At 43.8% G+C, this 12,733-nt stretch overlaps 2 protein-coding genes across 2 annotated transcripts; both read left to right on the top strand.

Annotated features, from left to right (window-relative positions):
• Positions 1-33: 33 nt before the first annotated feature.
• TXNDC12 (thioredoxin domain containing 12) lies at positions 34-12,296 on the top strand. Its single transcript, XM_066623627.1, has 7 exons — positions 34-180; positions 1,631-1,691; positions 6,636-6,688; positions 8,372-8,445; positions 9,030-9,099; positions 9,189-9,272; positions 11,448-12,296. The coding sequence occupies exons 1-7, from the start codon at positions 96-98 to the stop codon at positions 11,525-11,527; spliced, it is 507 nt and encodes a 168-aa protein (XP_066479724.1). The 5' UTR covers positions 34-95; the 3' UTR covers positions 11,528-12,296.
• KTI12 (KTI12 chromatin associated homolog) lies at positions 3,454-4,548 on the top strand. Its single transcript, XM_066623625.1, has one exon. It carries the CDS (start codon positions 3,476-3,478, stop codon positions 4,505-4,507), a length of 1,032 nt encoding a protein of 343 aa, XP_066479722.1. The 5' UTR covers positions 3,454-3,475; the 3' UTR covers positions 4,508-4,548.
• Positions 12,297-12,733: the final 437 nt, after the last annotated feature.

The raw sequence follows: 12,733 nt of genomic DNA on the forward strand, positions 1-12,733 counted from the left end.
AAAAAAAAAAACACCCTATTTAGCTTAGTCGGGTATTCTAAAAGTCTGGTGTGCGGACTGGAACTATTGCTGTCGTGAAGATCTTGGCTGGCACCATGAAGGCTCATTTAGCTTTGCTCTCCAGTTGCTTTCTTGGTCAAGTACTTCTTACATTTTCTGCTGGAGAAGAACTTGGAAGAGGTTAGACTTTAGTTTTCTTGTTTTTGCATGTGCCTTGCAAGAAAAGAGCAAATATTTCCATACTGACTATTCGAACATCTACAAACTGTTTTTTTTCCTAATTATGTTTGCAATTATTCTTGTAGTTTAAACGTTGACAGTCTATTTCAAGGAAGCAATTTCTCCAGGCAGTGTGTTGATAATCAACTGAGGAGTGGAGGAAATGCATTTGCAGCACAATCCTATGCATGTCTGCTCAGAAGTAAGCCCCATTGAGTTCTGTGGTGCTTACTCCCAGATAAGCGTGTATAGGATTGCAGCATTAACATTTTTATGTCGTTTTCAAGAAATAGGGAAGGTTTTTTTTTTAAGTATATTGTGCTACACTTGATCCCTACAGATTTTCCTTATTAATTTTTAAAAGACTTGTTATTTAGTGATGAATTTCATGCCTCATTTCATAGAGAAATTAAAACTTTTATTTTCCTTCCAAAATAATTTTAACTCCAAATTAGCACTTACTGTGTTTTAATTTCATCTTTTGTAGCCCTGTTACATGTGCGTGGTCATCCTGTGCATGCTAGTTTAGGAAGAAGCACCATAGAGATCAGTGCTATTTCTCAGTAACTATGCATATATTAAGCCACATAGCATTGTGTATTGAGTATTGTGGTTAAGTGGGGGCCCAATCCTATCCAACTTTCCAGTGCCCATGCAGTCCCTAGGCAAGGAAACAAATGTTCCCTTACTTTGTGGAGGCATCCATAACTACCCTTCCACCACAGGATGCAGTGCACATCCCCTTGGCACATCTACAGCAGGGCTGGAAAGTGGGATAGGATTTGGCACTGGCCCTGCCTTTTCCCCCTGATTCTGATTTCTTACGGGTTTCTCTTCTGAATCTGTCCTTTATATCGGGATTGGTTTGTTCAGTAGAATAGACTAGTGCTCCACTGTCTCTCTTATGTATATATTGCCTCTCTGTTCTGCCCCATTGCACTATATGCAGAAAACTGACTGTAACTGCAATCAATAATATTGATAAATTGCTCTTCTACAAATGTGCGCAAGGTGAGGTACAATAGCTAATGCAATTTTAAAATACAATGTTACAAAAAATATTTAAACAAGATTTAAACTTTAAAGCCTTCTTGTAAGCAGTGGCTCTTACCTGATGCCTAAAATTCTGTAATAATATGTTCCAGAGCAGTACTGTAATAGTCAAAATCTTCAGTGTAATTTCAGTGGTACAATTCTGAAAGGGTGTCTATATTGAAAATATGATTACAATTTTCAATTCATTTGTTCCAGAATAAGTTCATTAGATTTCATGGGAGCCACTCAAGATGATCTGAAGAATGTTGATTTCCATTCTCTTGCATTTATTTGATAATAGCCTGTGAGCCTAAATATGAAAATATTTAACTTCTGTTTTCAGTCATGCAACATACACCCACTCTTTCCTTTAAAGGTTTTGGAGATCATATTCATTGGAGGACACTAGAAGATGGAAAAAAGGAGGCAGAAGCCAGGTATGTTGTACCAGAAAGGCTGCAATCTTAATTAGTCTTACTTGGTAGTGAACACCATTGTTATCAGTGAGACTTGCATCCAAGGAAACATTATTAGCACTGAGGAGGAATGCATATAACCATGTCCTTTTAATTAACCTGCATTAATCCTGTATGCAAGTGGCAGTCTAATTACATATAAAACAGACTGTGGCATAACAAATCTTGTTCTGGGTTGCAAGTCCACATGGTGGCATTCTGCTTCTGATGAATTCAGTACTAAGAGGCAGAGTCCAACCCTAAACAAGGTTATTCTCTAGTAAGTTCCACTAAATTCAATGGCATTTTAAGTGGAATCAGTTATGCAGTTAGGTGCACCTAAGCTAATTTATTTCAGTGTCTTTGGCACACCTAACTCCACATAGATTCAGGTTGCACATCATGTAATAAGTGTATTTAGAAATGCAGCCATAATCTAAAGTCAAGAAGTAGAAACAATCTTCATAATGTAATCTGCAGACTTGCAAAAAAAGATTCATGTATTCATAACTCTTGTGAAATTACTGAGAGCATAAGAAACTCATAACTTGGGTTCAGCAGTAAGTTTGGAATTTCACTGTGCTTTTCATTTAAAGGATATTGCACTTTTAAATGTTGTGGATGGGAGTAGCATGCATACAATTTTGCTGCAACCCTCTGCACAAAATTTAGTTGTAACTTTTGAGCTCCATGTGTTGCCTTATAGCAGGGGTGCTCAAACTTTCAACTTTAGGGATGCTGGACCTTTAACAAGTGTATAGAAGAGAGAATTGCAGCAGGTGCAACTTGTCATCCCACAGATAACAAGCTACACCTGCTGAAATTCTCTCTTCTATACACTTGTTAAAGGTCCAGCATCCCTAAAGTTGAAAGTTTGAGCACCCCTGCCTTATAGCTTCTGATAAAGGCAGTTGTTAGTTCTGGCTAGCACTGAGGACGGTTCTGTGCTGGTGAATTTCAGGTGTGTTGTGTGATTTGGAAGTTTTTTGCATGCTTGAGGGTAAATGTCAGTGAAGTAATTACAGTGCAGTCCTACTCAGGAGTCTTATCGAGTTGAGTGGAAATTATAACCTGGTGTGTACAGAATGGCAATCTGAGTATTTTGTGATGGTACTCCAGTTCATAGCATGGAATAATGTAACAGTTAAATATGATGGAGAAGGTTCATTGTGAAATAATACAGATCTGGTTTAGGTTTTTTTGGTGATTTGAATGGGCAGTGAGGTAATGGGGGGGATTGTGACATGTACATAGCAGGTGAGTTAACTGGAAAGGGTAGTGGTAACTTGGCTATGTTACCTGAGTAGTTACCTGATGTGCAAGATTGCCAGTTTTTAACCGCCCTTAGTCCTGTATACAACAAGCCACAGAAAACAAAGCAGTGGAACATTTTCCTACTATGTTCCCTTCATGCCAAGAAAACTCTTGGGTGCTAACTCTGTAGGTATCACCACACCTTAAAAGGGCAGGAGAAGGGCTGGCAAAAAGTCATAAAGGCAGCCTGGGTGATGATGCCTGTCCTGTGCTCCAGGGAAATGTGGAAAAAAAAATTGGTATTAGCATGAAAATCATTGCTATAGATTGCCCCCTTTTGCTGGTTGGGCTCCTGTACCTATACGTCCACAGGCAGAAATGCAGCTGGGGGAGCTCTGCTTTGGGAAAAGTTTTCCTCTTATACTGTGGTTGTGACACACCATAGATTGCCCCCTTTTGCTGGTTGGGCTCCTGTACCTATACATATGTAGAGTGCTGCATGACAGGCAGAAATGCAGCTGGTGAAGCTCCTTGGCAAGAGCTTTCCTCTTGTCCTTTGGCACAGACTCAGGAGCGCCCCTTTCCAGGAAAACAAGGGACAGCCTCCCGCCTCTCTCAGGGTGCCTGAGCCATACCGACGGCGCTCGGCCCGAGGAAGACCGCCTCGCCCTCCTCACTCAGCCCGGCATGTCCTCCAGCGGCCGCCCCGCCTGCTTGCCCCGCCCCGGAAGGCGGGCCCGTTCTGCGGCGACGGCTTGCTTCCTTCCCTCGTCGCGATGCCGCTGGTGGTGCTGTGCGGCCTGCCGGGGAGCGGCAAGAGCCGGCGCGCGGAAGAGCTGAGGGAAGCGCTGGGCGCCGAGGAGGGCGGGGAGCGGCGGGTCTTCGTCGTGGCGGAGGCGGCGGCGGCGGGAGGCGGCAGGGCTGCCCTGCGGGCGGAGGCCGAGCGGCTCCTGAGCCGGCGGGACGTGGTGGTGGTGGACGCGGGCAACGAGCTGAAGAGCTTCCGCTACGAGCTGTACTGCCTCAGCAAGCACGCGGGGACCCCGCACTGCCTGGTGCTCTGCCCCGGGGGCGCCCCCCGCCCGGACCGGTCCCCTCTGGAGGCGCCGGACCCGCGCCAGCGCTGGGACTGGCCGCTCTTCACGGCGCCCGCGGACGAGGCCGAGCCGCTGCCCCTGGCCGAGATCCGCGCCGCCCTCTTCGAGCGCCGCCCGCCGCCGCCCAACCAGTCCACGCGCTCCCAGCCGCTCCAGGCCGCCGGCTTCCTGCACCGGCTGGACCGCCTCACCCAGGACGTGCTGGCCGCCCTCATGGCCGCTCAGAGGGGCGGCGTCCAGCCCGGGCAGTTCGTCCCCGTGGCCGTGGACGGGCTGCGCGGGGAGGCGCAGGGCCTGGTCCTGAGCAGGCCCGTCAGCTTGGCTGAGCTCAGCCGGCTCCGCAGGCAGTTCCTCAGCTACGCCAAGATGCACCCGGGGGACGGAGAGGAGAACCTTCCCCAGCTGGGCAGCATGTTCCTGCAGTACCTCAGCCGCAACCTCCACTGAGCTTCCCCCAGGGTGGATCCGGTGTCTGTGTTTGGCAGGGATGTGTGGTGGGTGGGGAGGCAGGTGAGGCAGAGCCTCCCCACGGGAGTCCTTTGAAAAGCGCCACCGCCGTGGGAAGTGTCCACGCAGCGCGTGTGGGTTGTGGGTACTTGGGTGCCCCCCATGGCGGCGGCACATTTCGAAGGACTCCTGTGGGGAGGCTCTGCCTCACCTGCCTCCCCACCCACTACACATCCTTGGTATTTGGGGAGGGGACATGTGCACTACCTTAACATCAGAGCCCAGGTCAACCAAGTGGGTAGACCTGGGCTCCCTCCTGGAGTCCAGATCAACGTGCTAGGGCTCCTGACCGTGCTTGGACAGCTCCCCATCCTAGCGGGCACCCTTCCTGCTGGCACGACAGTTTGGGAAGGCCATGCACCCATGGCCCCCCTTTGGATCCACACCTTCAAAATGAAGCCTTTGGAACTAGGCTTGATCATCATGGTCAGCGTTTGCCTATTTTAGGATTTAGCCACAGCTGTCAAGGTTGAAAGGAGCCCCCAGTTGAAGGTATCTGCTGCCAGAGCCCTTGCACCAGATCTCTTTACTGACTGAGCCGTGGAGAGGAATCCAGATTCTGCATACCACGTTGTGTGATTAGTGGAACTTCTGTCAACAGTAATCAGCCACCCTCTGTGGACAAGAACTTGGGAAACCAGAAATCCAGATATAAGAACTTCTGTCTGTGGAAAATGACTTTTTCACTTACTGCTGTTCTGAATTCTAATAAACATTTGATTGAGGAAAACAGCTAGTACAAAAAAAAAAAAGCCTACAAAAAAAGTTGTACAATGAACTTTGGGTGGCAGCCCCAAATGTAGGTGCTCCTGTTCTCTACGTTGATAACAGTTTGACTTCTGGGAAGCTAGTCATTCAAACTTACTGTACTCCGTTGTATGGGCAGGTCTAATTCTTGAAATTCAGAGGTATAAGAACTGCACCTCAAAGCATGCAGACATCAGGGTGTTGAACAGGCCTTCTGTATCTGCTTGACATAAGACTGAATGTAGTAGAAGCATGAGCCAGAAGTCAGCTTCATTAACATGAGCTTTTAGTGCCTGAGTATCCAGAGAAGAATATCTGTACATCTCTTGGCATCTAAAATGTTGCTTCAAATGGACACATCTGTTTGAATAGAACAGCATTAGAACTGAATTGTACAATCATCTTTGAATATATTTACCTTTATTGGAAATGGGATCTCACTGTTTGCAATGAATACAGCTGTGTTACAAGAAGTTTATTTTTTTTCTTTATCAGATATTCTGCTTCTCTAAATAAAATAATTTAAACAGATTGTTGCTTTTCTTTCCAAGGTGCATTTATTAGACACTAAATTTTCCACTTGTAATGAATGGTGCAACAGAAGCTGTGATATGATATTTGGTAATAAATATTTGGTAATTACACTGCTAATGTTGGAACCATTTTATCATTGATGATAGACTATTTGTCATGACCTGGCCCTAGTCCACCTAGACCTGTGCTATTCATTCCTTTGCATTTTGACTCAAATGTTTTGGTGGAACTTGCTGTCTAGTAAGGGTGGACAAGATTGCAACTTTAGTGGAGAAAGAGAGAGCAAGACATTCCTAATTTGTGGCAGCTTTTTAAAAATCACAAAAAGATTTGCTTCTTATTGTGTTTTACCACACAGACCCCTTGGTGTTCAGCTATTAGGCTAAAAAAAAAACCGGTGGTGCCCTTCTAAGATTGGTTACTTGGGTTTTTTTTTCACAGCTCTCTTAATAGTAACTAGGAATTCTCAAGTTACATCTGTAAATTGCGCCTTGAATAGAGACAGGATCAAATTTCAGCTCACCAAGTTGGGGGAGGGGGTGCAGTCAATGCATACAACACAGCAAGTATATTTTTCTTGTCATCAAGATTGCTGACCTAAGCGCAATAATTTCAGAGAGAGACCCCAAAATACACAGGATGTAAGTCTTTTGTTGATTACAAAATGTGAAAAAATGTTTTGGTCTGGAAATAGATCAGCCTTTCTTATGTAAGCTACATTTTAGAATTGTGCCTTTAATAGTTTAGAATGTAATTTATTACTATTATGTGTTCCTGTGTCTTTTAGTGGGTTACCTCTCATGATAATCATTCACAAATCCTGGTGTGGTGCTTGCAAGGGTAAGTGAATTAATTTTCCTTGACAGCACTTCAGAATTCTTAGGTGGAAAGAGATGGCACTTCTTAAACAGATAATATCCCAATCCTATTGGTGCCGCTGCCCTGTGGTACAGTAGTGCCAAAACAGCTGTCACTGTATCCTGCAGGGCCAGGGAAGCAGCTGGAGGTCTTTGTGGTAAGGGAATTTCAGTTCAGGCCTCCAGCAGCCTGTATGAGTCTACTCAGATCTATACCAGCTATTTAGCTGGTGTATAACCTGTGTCAGGCTCAGAGACCCAGAGAGGAGATGGGATTTGCAGTAGCCACCATCCACACACCCCCTCCCAGGCCTAAACCACCCCCAGTCCACCTTCCCCCTGCCCAATTCTGCCCCCTTCTTGCTGTCCTCCCCGCTGTCCAGGAATGCCTCCCTGCCGCTCAGTGGAAAACTTCCTGGTTCCAGGTCCCAGTGGGCTGCTAACCAATGTGGACACCCATGCCAGCTGGCATTGCTATCCCTGCTAGTGCCTTTCCTCTCCCAGCCACCACAATATGCCTTACAGTACTTTTGCAATAGCAATTGCTAGTGCAGCATGTAGGCTGTTGGTGCTACCCAGCATAACCTATATGAAAAATATTTTTCATTATCCCATAATGTTTGGGAGGGGGTTGTGGGAGTGATGAAAGGTTTTAATCTTTTGGTAGATAGAAAACTTACTTGGGTTTTCTTGGGAAAACAGCCTTGGGTGCCCTTCAGGGAGAAAGGCAGATTACAAATCAAATAAATAAATACTTGTTCAGATAAATGATTTCTGTAGGTTTGTGATGTGGTAGCTACTTCTGTGCAAAAGTATGACAGGACTAAACTTATAATAATGGGAAATAACTGATATTTTGCTGATGAAGACCACCAGGACCTGAATTGAACTAAAGCTAGTCATAAGAACATAAGAACAGCCCCCACTGGATCAGGCCATAGGCCCATCTAGTCCAGCTTCCTGTATCTCACAGCGGCCCACTAAATGCCCCAGGGAGCACACCAGATAACAAGAGACCTCATCCTGGTGCCCTCCCTTGCATCTGGCATTCTGACATAACCCATTTCTAAAATCAGGAGGTTGCGCATACACATCATGGCTTGTACCCCGTAATGGATTTTTCCTCCAGAAACCTGTCCAATCCCCTTTTAAAGGTGTCCAGGCTAGACACCATCACCACATCCTGTGGCAAGGAGGTCCACAGACTGACCACACGCCTATTGGAATCTATAGGGCAAGTTACAATTAGTTTATGCCCCACTGATTTCAGTGGGACCCAACAGTGCAGTCCTAGACATGTCTACTTGGAAGTAAGGTCTTTTTACTTCAATGGAACTTACTCTCATGTAAGCATGTATAAGATTGCAGCCTAAGGGCCTGATCCTATCCAATTTTCCAATGCTGGTGCAGTTGTGCCAGTGGGGTGTGTTCTGCATCCTGTGGTGGTGAGGCAGTCACTGGGAGCTTCTCAATGTTTGGGAACGTGTTCCCTTATCATGGGGCTGCATCGTGGCTACACTGGAGCTGGAAAGTTGGATAGAATTGGGCCCTAAGCCAGTTAACTTTAGTAGGACCAAAGCCCTTATGTATATATGTAGAAATGCTGGGATTTGTTTGGGACTTATTTACCCCTTGCCTAATTTTAGTTTCTTTCTGTAATTTTTAGCTTTAAAACCAAAGTTTGCTGAATCTAAGGAAATCTCAGAACTTGCCCATAATTTTGTGATGGTCAACCTTGAAGTAAGTTTCAGTCAGATTGTATCCTCTCTGTAGTATTTAAACTGAATGTGTTTTTTTTCCCTGTTTTCTTTCTGTGAATGTTATGTCTTCTGTGTCAGAAAGAAGATGTGAAACACTGATTATATTTCTGGTTTTTTTTTCCTGGGGAAAAATCTCTTGTTCGTTAATTGCCGTGCAAAAATAGACATGCACTTCTTCATGCTAAATGAATGAACTATTGTCATAAAGTTGTACTCTGCAACATTATTGATAGACATGAACCAATATTTGTCTTTTCAGTGCTTTTGCTTAATAATACCATGACTGTAACAAAAGGCACAATCCTAACCCACTTTCCAGCACTGACATAAGGGCAACACAGCTCCAAGGCAAGGGAACAAACATTCCTTTATTTTAGGATGCTTCCGTGAGTGCCACCCAACTGCAGAATGCAGCACACATCCTATTGGCACAGCTGTGCCAGTGCTGGAAAGTTGGTTAGGATTTGGGCCAAAGTGTTTTATGAAGGCAAGCAGTTTTTTTGACAGCAAACTGTTGAGAGAGATTGTGTATGCAAGTTCAACTAATGGCTCTTTTGCCTGCAGGATGAAGAGGAACCCAAGGATGAAACTTTTAGCCCTGATGGTGGCTATATTCCCAGAATCCTTTTTATGGGTAAAACATAAAAGCAGTTGATTACTTTCTTTTGGGGGATAAGGTGTTGTCATCCCATGGGCATTTTAATTGTTCTCTCTGTTTCACAGATCCCAGTGGAAAAGTTCACCCAGAGATCATAAATGAGAAAGGAAACCCCAGCTACAAGTATTTTTATACCAACGCTGAACAAGGTAGGTATGGATTTGGTTCAAATTTGGCTCCAGATTTGATTACCATAGCCAAAGCAGCTTTTTGACATCTTTTAATTCATTGAAAGTGCCTTAATTTACATTGAACTGCTATATTTGTTTACAATCAAGAAGTGTGAAGAAAGAGCTTGTACTTTGACAGTTAGCTTCATTAAGAGTTAAGGATAAAACAAAAATACTAGACCAAGCAGAGTTATTACTTATGTACTTCTGCTCAACTTGGAATCTGAAAGGCTGTACACAGAATGCGAGGATTTTTAAAAACCTCTCTTCCCATATAGTTTCTTTGTTTCCTCCCCACTGTCCCAGACTGCTCCTGAAAGTCAGGGGAGCCTTCAGTGTGTGATCCAGTGTTGCATTAAGGATGGCAGCAGGAAGTGAGCATCAGAAATGTGTCCTTTTGTATAGAAGAGTTACTTTAGCTTGTGTGGTTAAGCCCACCACAGATGATCTGAGCCAGTCTTGTATAGTGCAGCGCAATGCCCTACTGCAATGGTCTTCAACCTTTTTGAAGGTCATGCCACGACCCCAATAAATGAAGTATGAGACTGGGAACCCATGGCTGATTCTGCCTTGTGCCCCCCTAGAAGACAATCTGTCATTGCTGCCCTGCCTCTTGTGTCTTCACAACAATGCTGGTCACAGACACAAAACAGGGTGTAAATTTGTTAATAAATAAACACAAACAATCCTGTTAGGTAGTAGCTTGAGCCAGCCTTAAGAGCTGCAGGGCAAGACAGTGAGAAGAGGCTGTGAGGGATTATATCAAGAACTCGGTTTTGTTAAGGCAGTATCATTATTGGATTGGCTCCAAGCCCTCTCTTGCATACGCTTTGAAAAGTTGCCAGGACCCCTCAAATGAGGCCTCGCTACACCATTGAGATTGCAGGTTGAAGAACACTGTCCTACTGCAATTGGCTAGCCCGTACATACCCATACGTACCCAATTGGCTAGCCCATACGTACCCAAGCCCCTGCAGCCTCCCGGGGGTGCGAGGAGCCCGGCGCGACCTGCAGCAGGGCTCCCCGCAGCAGTGAAAGTAGATGCGGAGTGCTCTACTCCACTAAAGTAGTAGATCATGTAAAGAAAGTAGATCAGTAAAAAAAGTAGATCAAGCCGCTGCCTCCTCCCTGCCTCCAGGCTGCCCCCGCCCCTTAAGGGGGCAGGGGCCAGGGCCCACAGGCTGGGGCGTTGCGATGCCCCAGTTTGAAAAGCCCTGGGCTAACCTTTTCATGTGCTCTTCTTTCTTGCTTACTAAACAAGAGAAAAGATGCACTTCATATGCATTCTTCTCACTTCTTTAAGTTGAGAACTTCTAAGTCTAAGATAACTCTTGTAAATAAGTCATTGTTTTACATAAGAATGAAGAAAAGCCCTGCTGGATCAAGCTAAAAGCCCATCTAATCCAGCATCCTATTTCTCATGCTGGCTCTCTAGCTGCATAGCCATAATGACTAGCAGTCATTGATAGACCTGTCTGCCATGAATTTATCTAGTATCCTCTTAAAGCCATCCAATCTTGTGGACCTCACCACATCTTGTAGCAATGAATTCCTCATACTAATTGTGTGCTGTGTCAAGTGCCACCTCCTTTTAGCATTCTTTACACTCCTACCAATCAAGTTTCAGTGTAGTAGTTATGACTGTTTAAACCCTAAACAACTTGGGACCAGAATACCTGAAAGACTGCCTCACCCCCACATGAATCCTGCGGTCAGAGGGGATGAGTTAATCCTCAGTGATGGCCTCCTCACTGTGAAACTGTCTCTCACAGGAGGTCTACTGCACTCCCTCACTTTTCTCCTTTAGGTAGCATCGTAAGGACCTGTTTTATCAAGACTTCTCTGATTTTATTACATGTCAAGTTTTAAATGTTTTATTGTTTTTACCTTATTTTTTTCTTAATTTTGTTAACTGTCTTGGGTCCTTTCGAGAAAGAAGCAGGCTATAAGTCTTTTAAAATGAATAATAATATAATTAAAGTTTGACCTTTGAAAAATTAAGTAATAAAAGAGTAAAGAATGCCTTGTTACAAGATCATTTGAAATCTTGTACTGTGAAAATACTGTGAAAATGATAGTAAGACCTTTTCATTCTTGCTTTGCTCTGTCACGTGAACTGCACTTAACAAGCGTCTGTTATACTTCACATTACAGTCATCCAAGGAATGAAGAAGGCCCAAGACACGCTGACAGGTGATGCTTTCAAGAAAAAACATCTTGGAGATGAGTTATAATATACCGATGTGTTTAACCCGTTTTTGGCCAGTCCACAGGTATACACATTTGGTCCCTGTTGTGTATATGCAAGATTGGGCAGAAATGGCTTAAATAAGTTCAAAATCTAAAATGATACATTACTCCTTATTCCCCCCTAAACCCTTTTGGGGTGAGGGAACTGTAGCTTTGTTGGGAAGCCTTTTTCCTATTGATAACTTCTTGATCAAATGCTATCTAATTTTCCACACAGTGAAGTCAAGTAAAACATTATGTTCTCTTGTTTACATTGAAATGCCAATTTTTAGAAGAAATAAAGTTTAATACACATTGGTGAATGAATGCTTCAGACTTGACTACATGAAAAATCAGAGTTTCAGTGGACTTAGAGGGAAGTCTTAAATTGCATTGTTCTATATAGGGAAATGGCTGGTATGTGGTTTTAAATATTCTACCATGTGAATTTGAGCCATACACATGAGTCACTACCAAGCAAAATGTAATAAGCTGCTATGAACACTATACCAAGTAGTTTATCTGACTGTTCAAGGAGTAGCATGAACATATTAGATCTATAAATGTTTTCTTACAAAACTGCTTTTTGTTCCCTTAGTTGCATTTAGACAGAAACCATGTGTTTTCATTGTACAGTCATCTTAACAAGAAAGTATATTGAAGTATTTTGTGTGCAGATCTGCTCTTTCCTGCTGAATGTCCTTGATGGACGCCTTGTTTCATTACATTGTACTGTATTTTTGTACCAGGGTAAAAAAATAAAATGATTTTTAATTTTGAGAGAACTAATTCTTTTAGGGATTGAGTGTTTAAAGGTGTGGCATTACTGTTCAATGTCTAAGTCTCTTTTTGTTTTAAGTTTCAAAAAACCCAATATTTTACATTTGATTACCGGTATGTAAATAATTCTATTTCTTTTGCATTTAATAACCTTGGGTATCCAGAAGCTCTAATAATACCTCCGCAAAAGCAATGAGAGTAGGATTGTATCAAACAATTTACCAGTTGTCACTGAAAAGAAAATAATGCAATTACTCCCAACATGTAATAGCATGAACACCTTGCACTAAGAACACAATCCTACTGGAGCGCTCAGTACAGCGGCCACTATGATGGCCTAGGATGTTGCAAACATGCCATAAAGCACATTTGCAATGACTCTAGAGTAAGCTGTGCTGGTGGAAAGGCCTGTGCCAGATCACCGGTGCTGC

Source organism: Tiliqua scincoides, chromosome 4 (genome assembly GCF_035046505.1).
Source record: "Tiliqua scincoides isolate rTilSci1 chromosome 4, rTilSci1.hap2, whole genome shotgun sequence".
Taxonomy (NCBI): Eukaryota; Metazoa; Chordata; class Lepidosauria; order Squamata; family Scincidae; genus Tiliqua; species Tiliqua scincoides.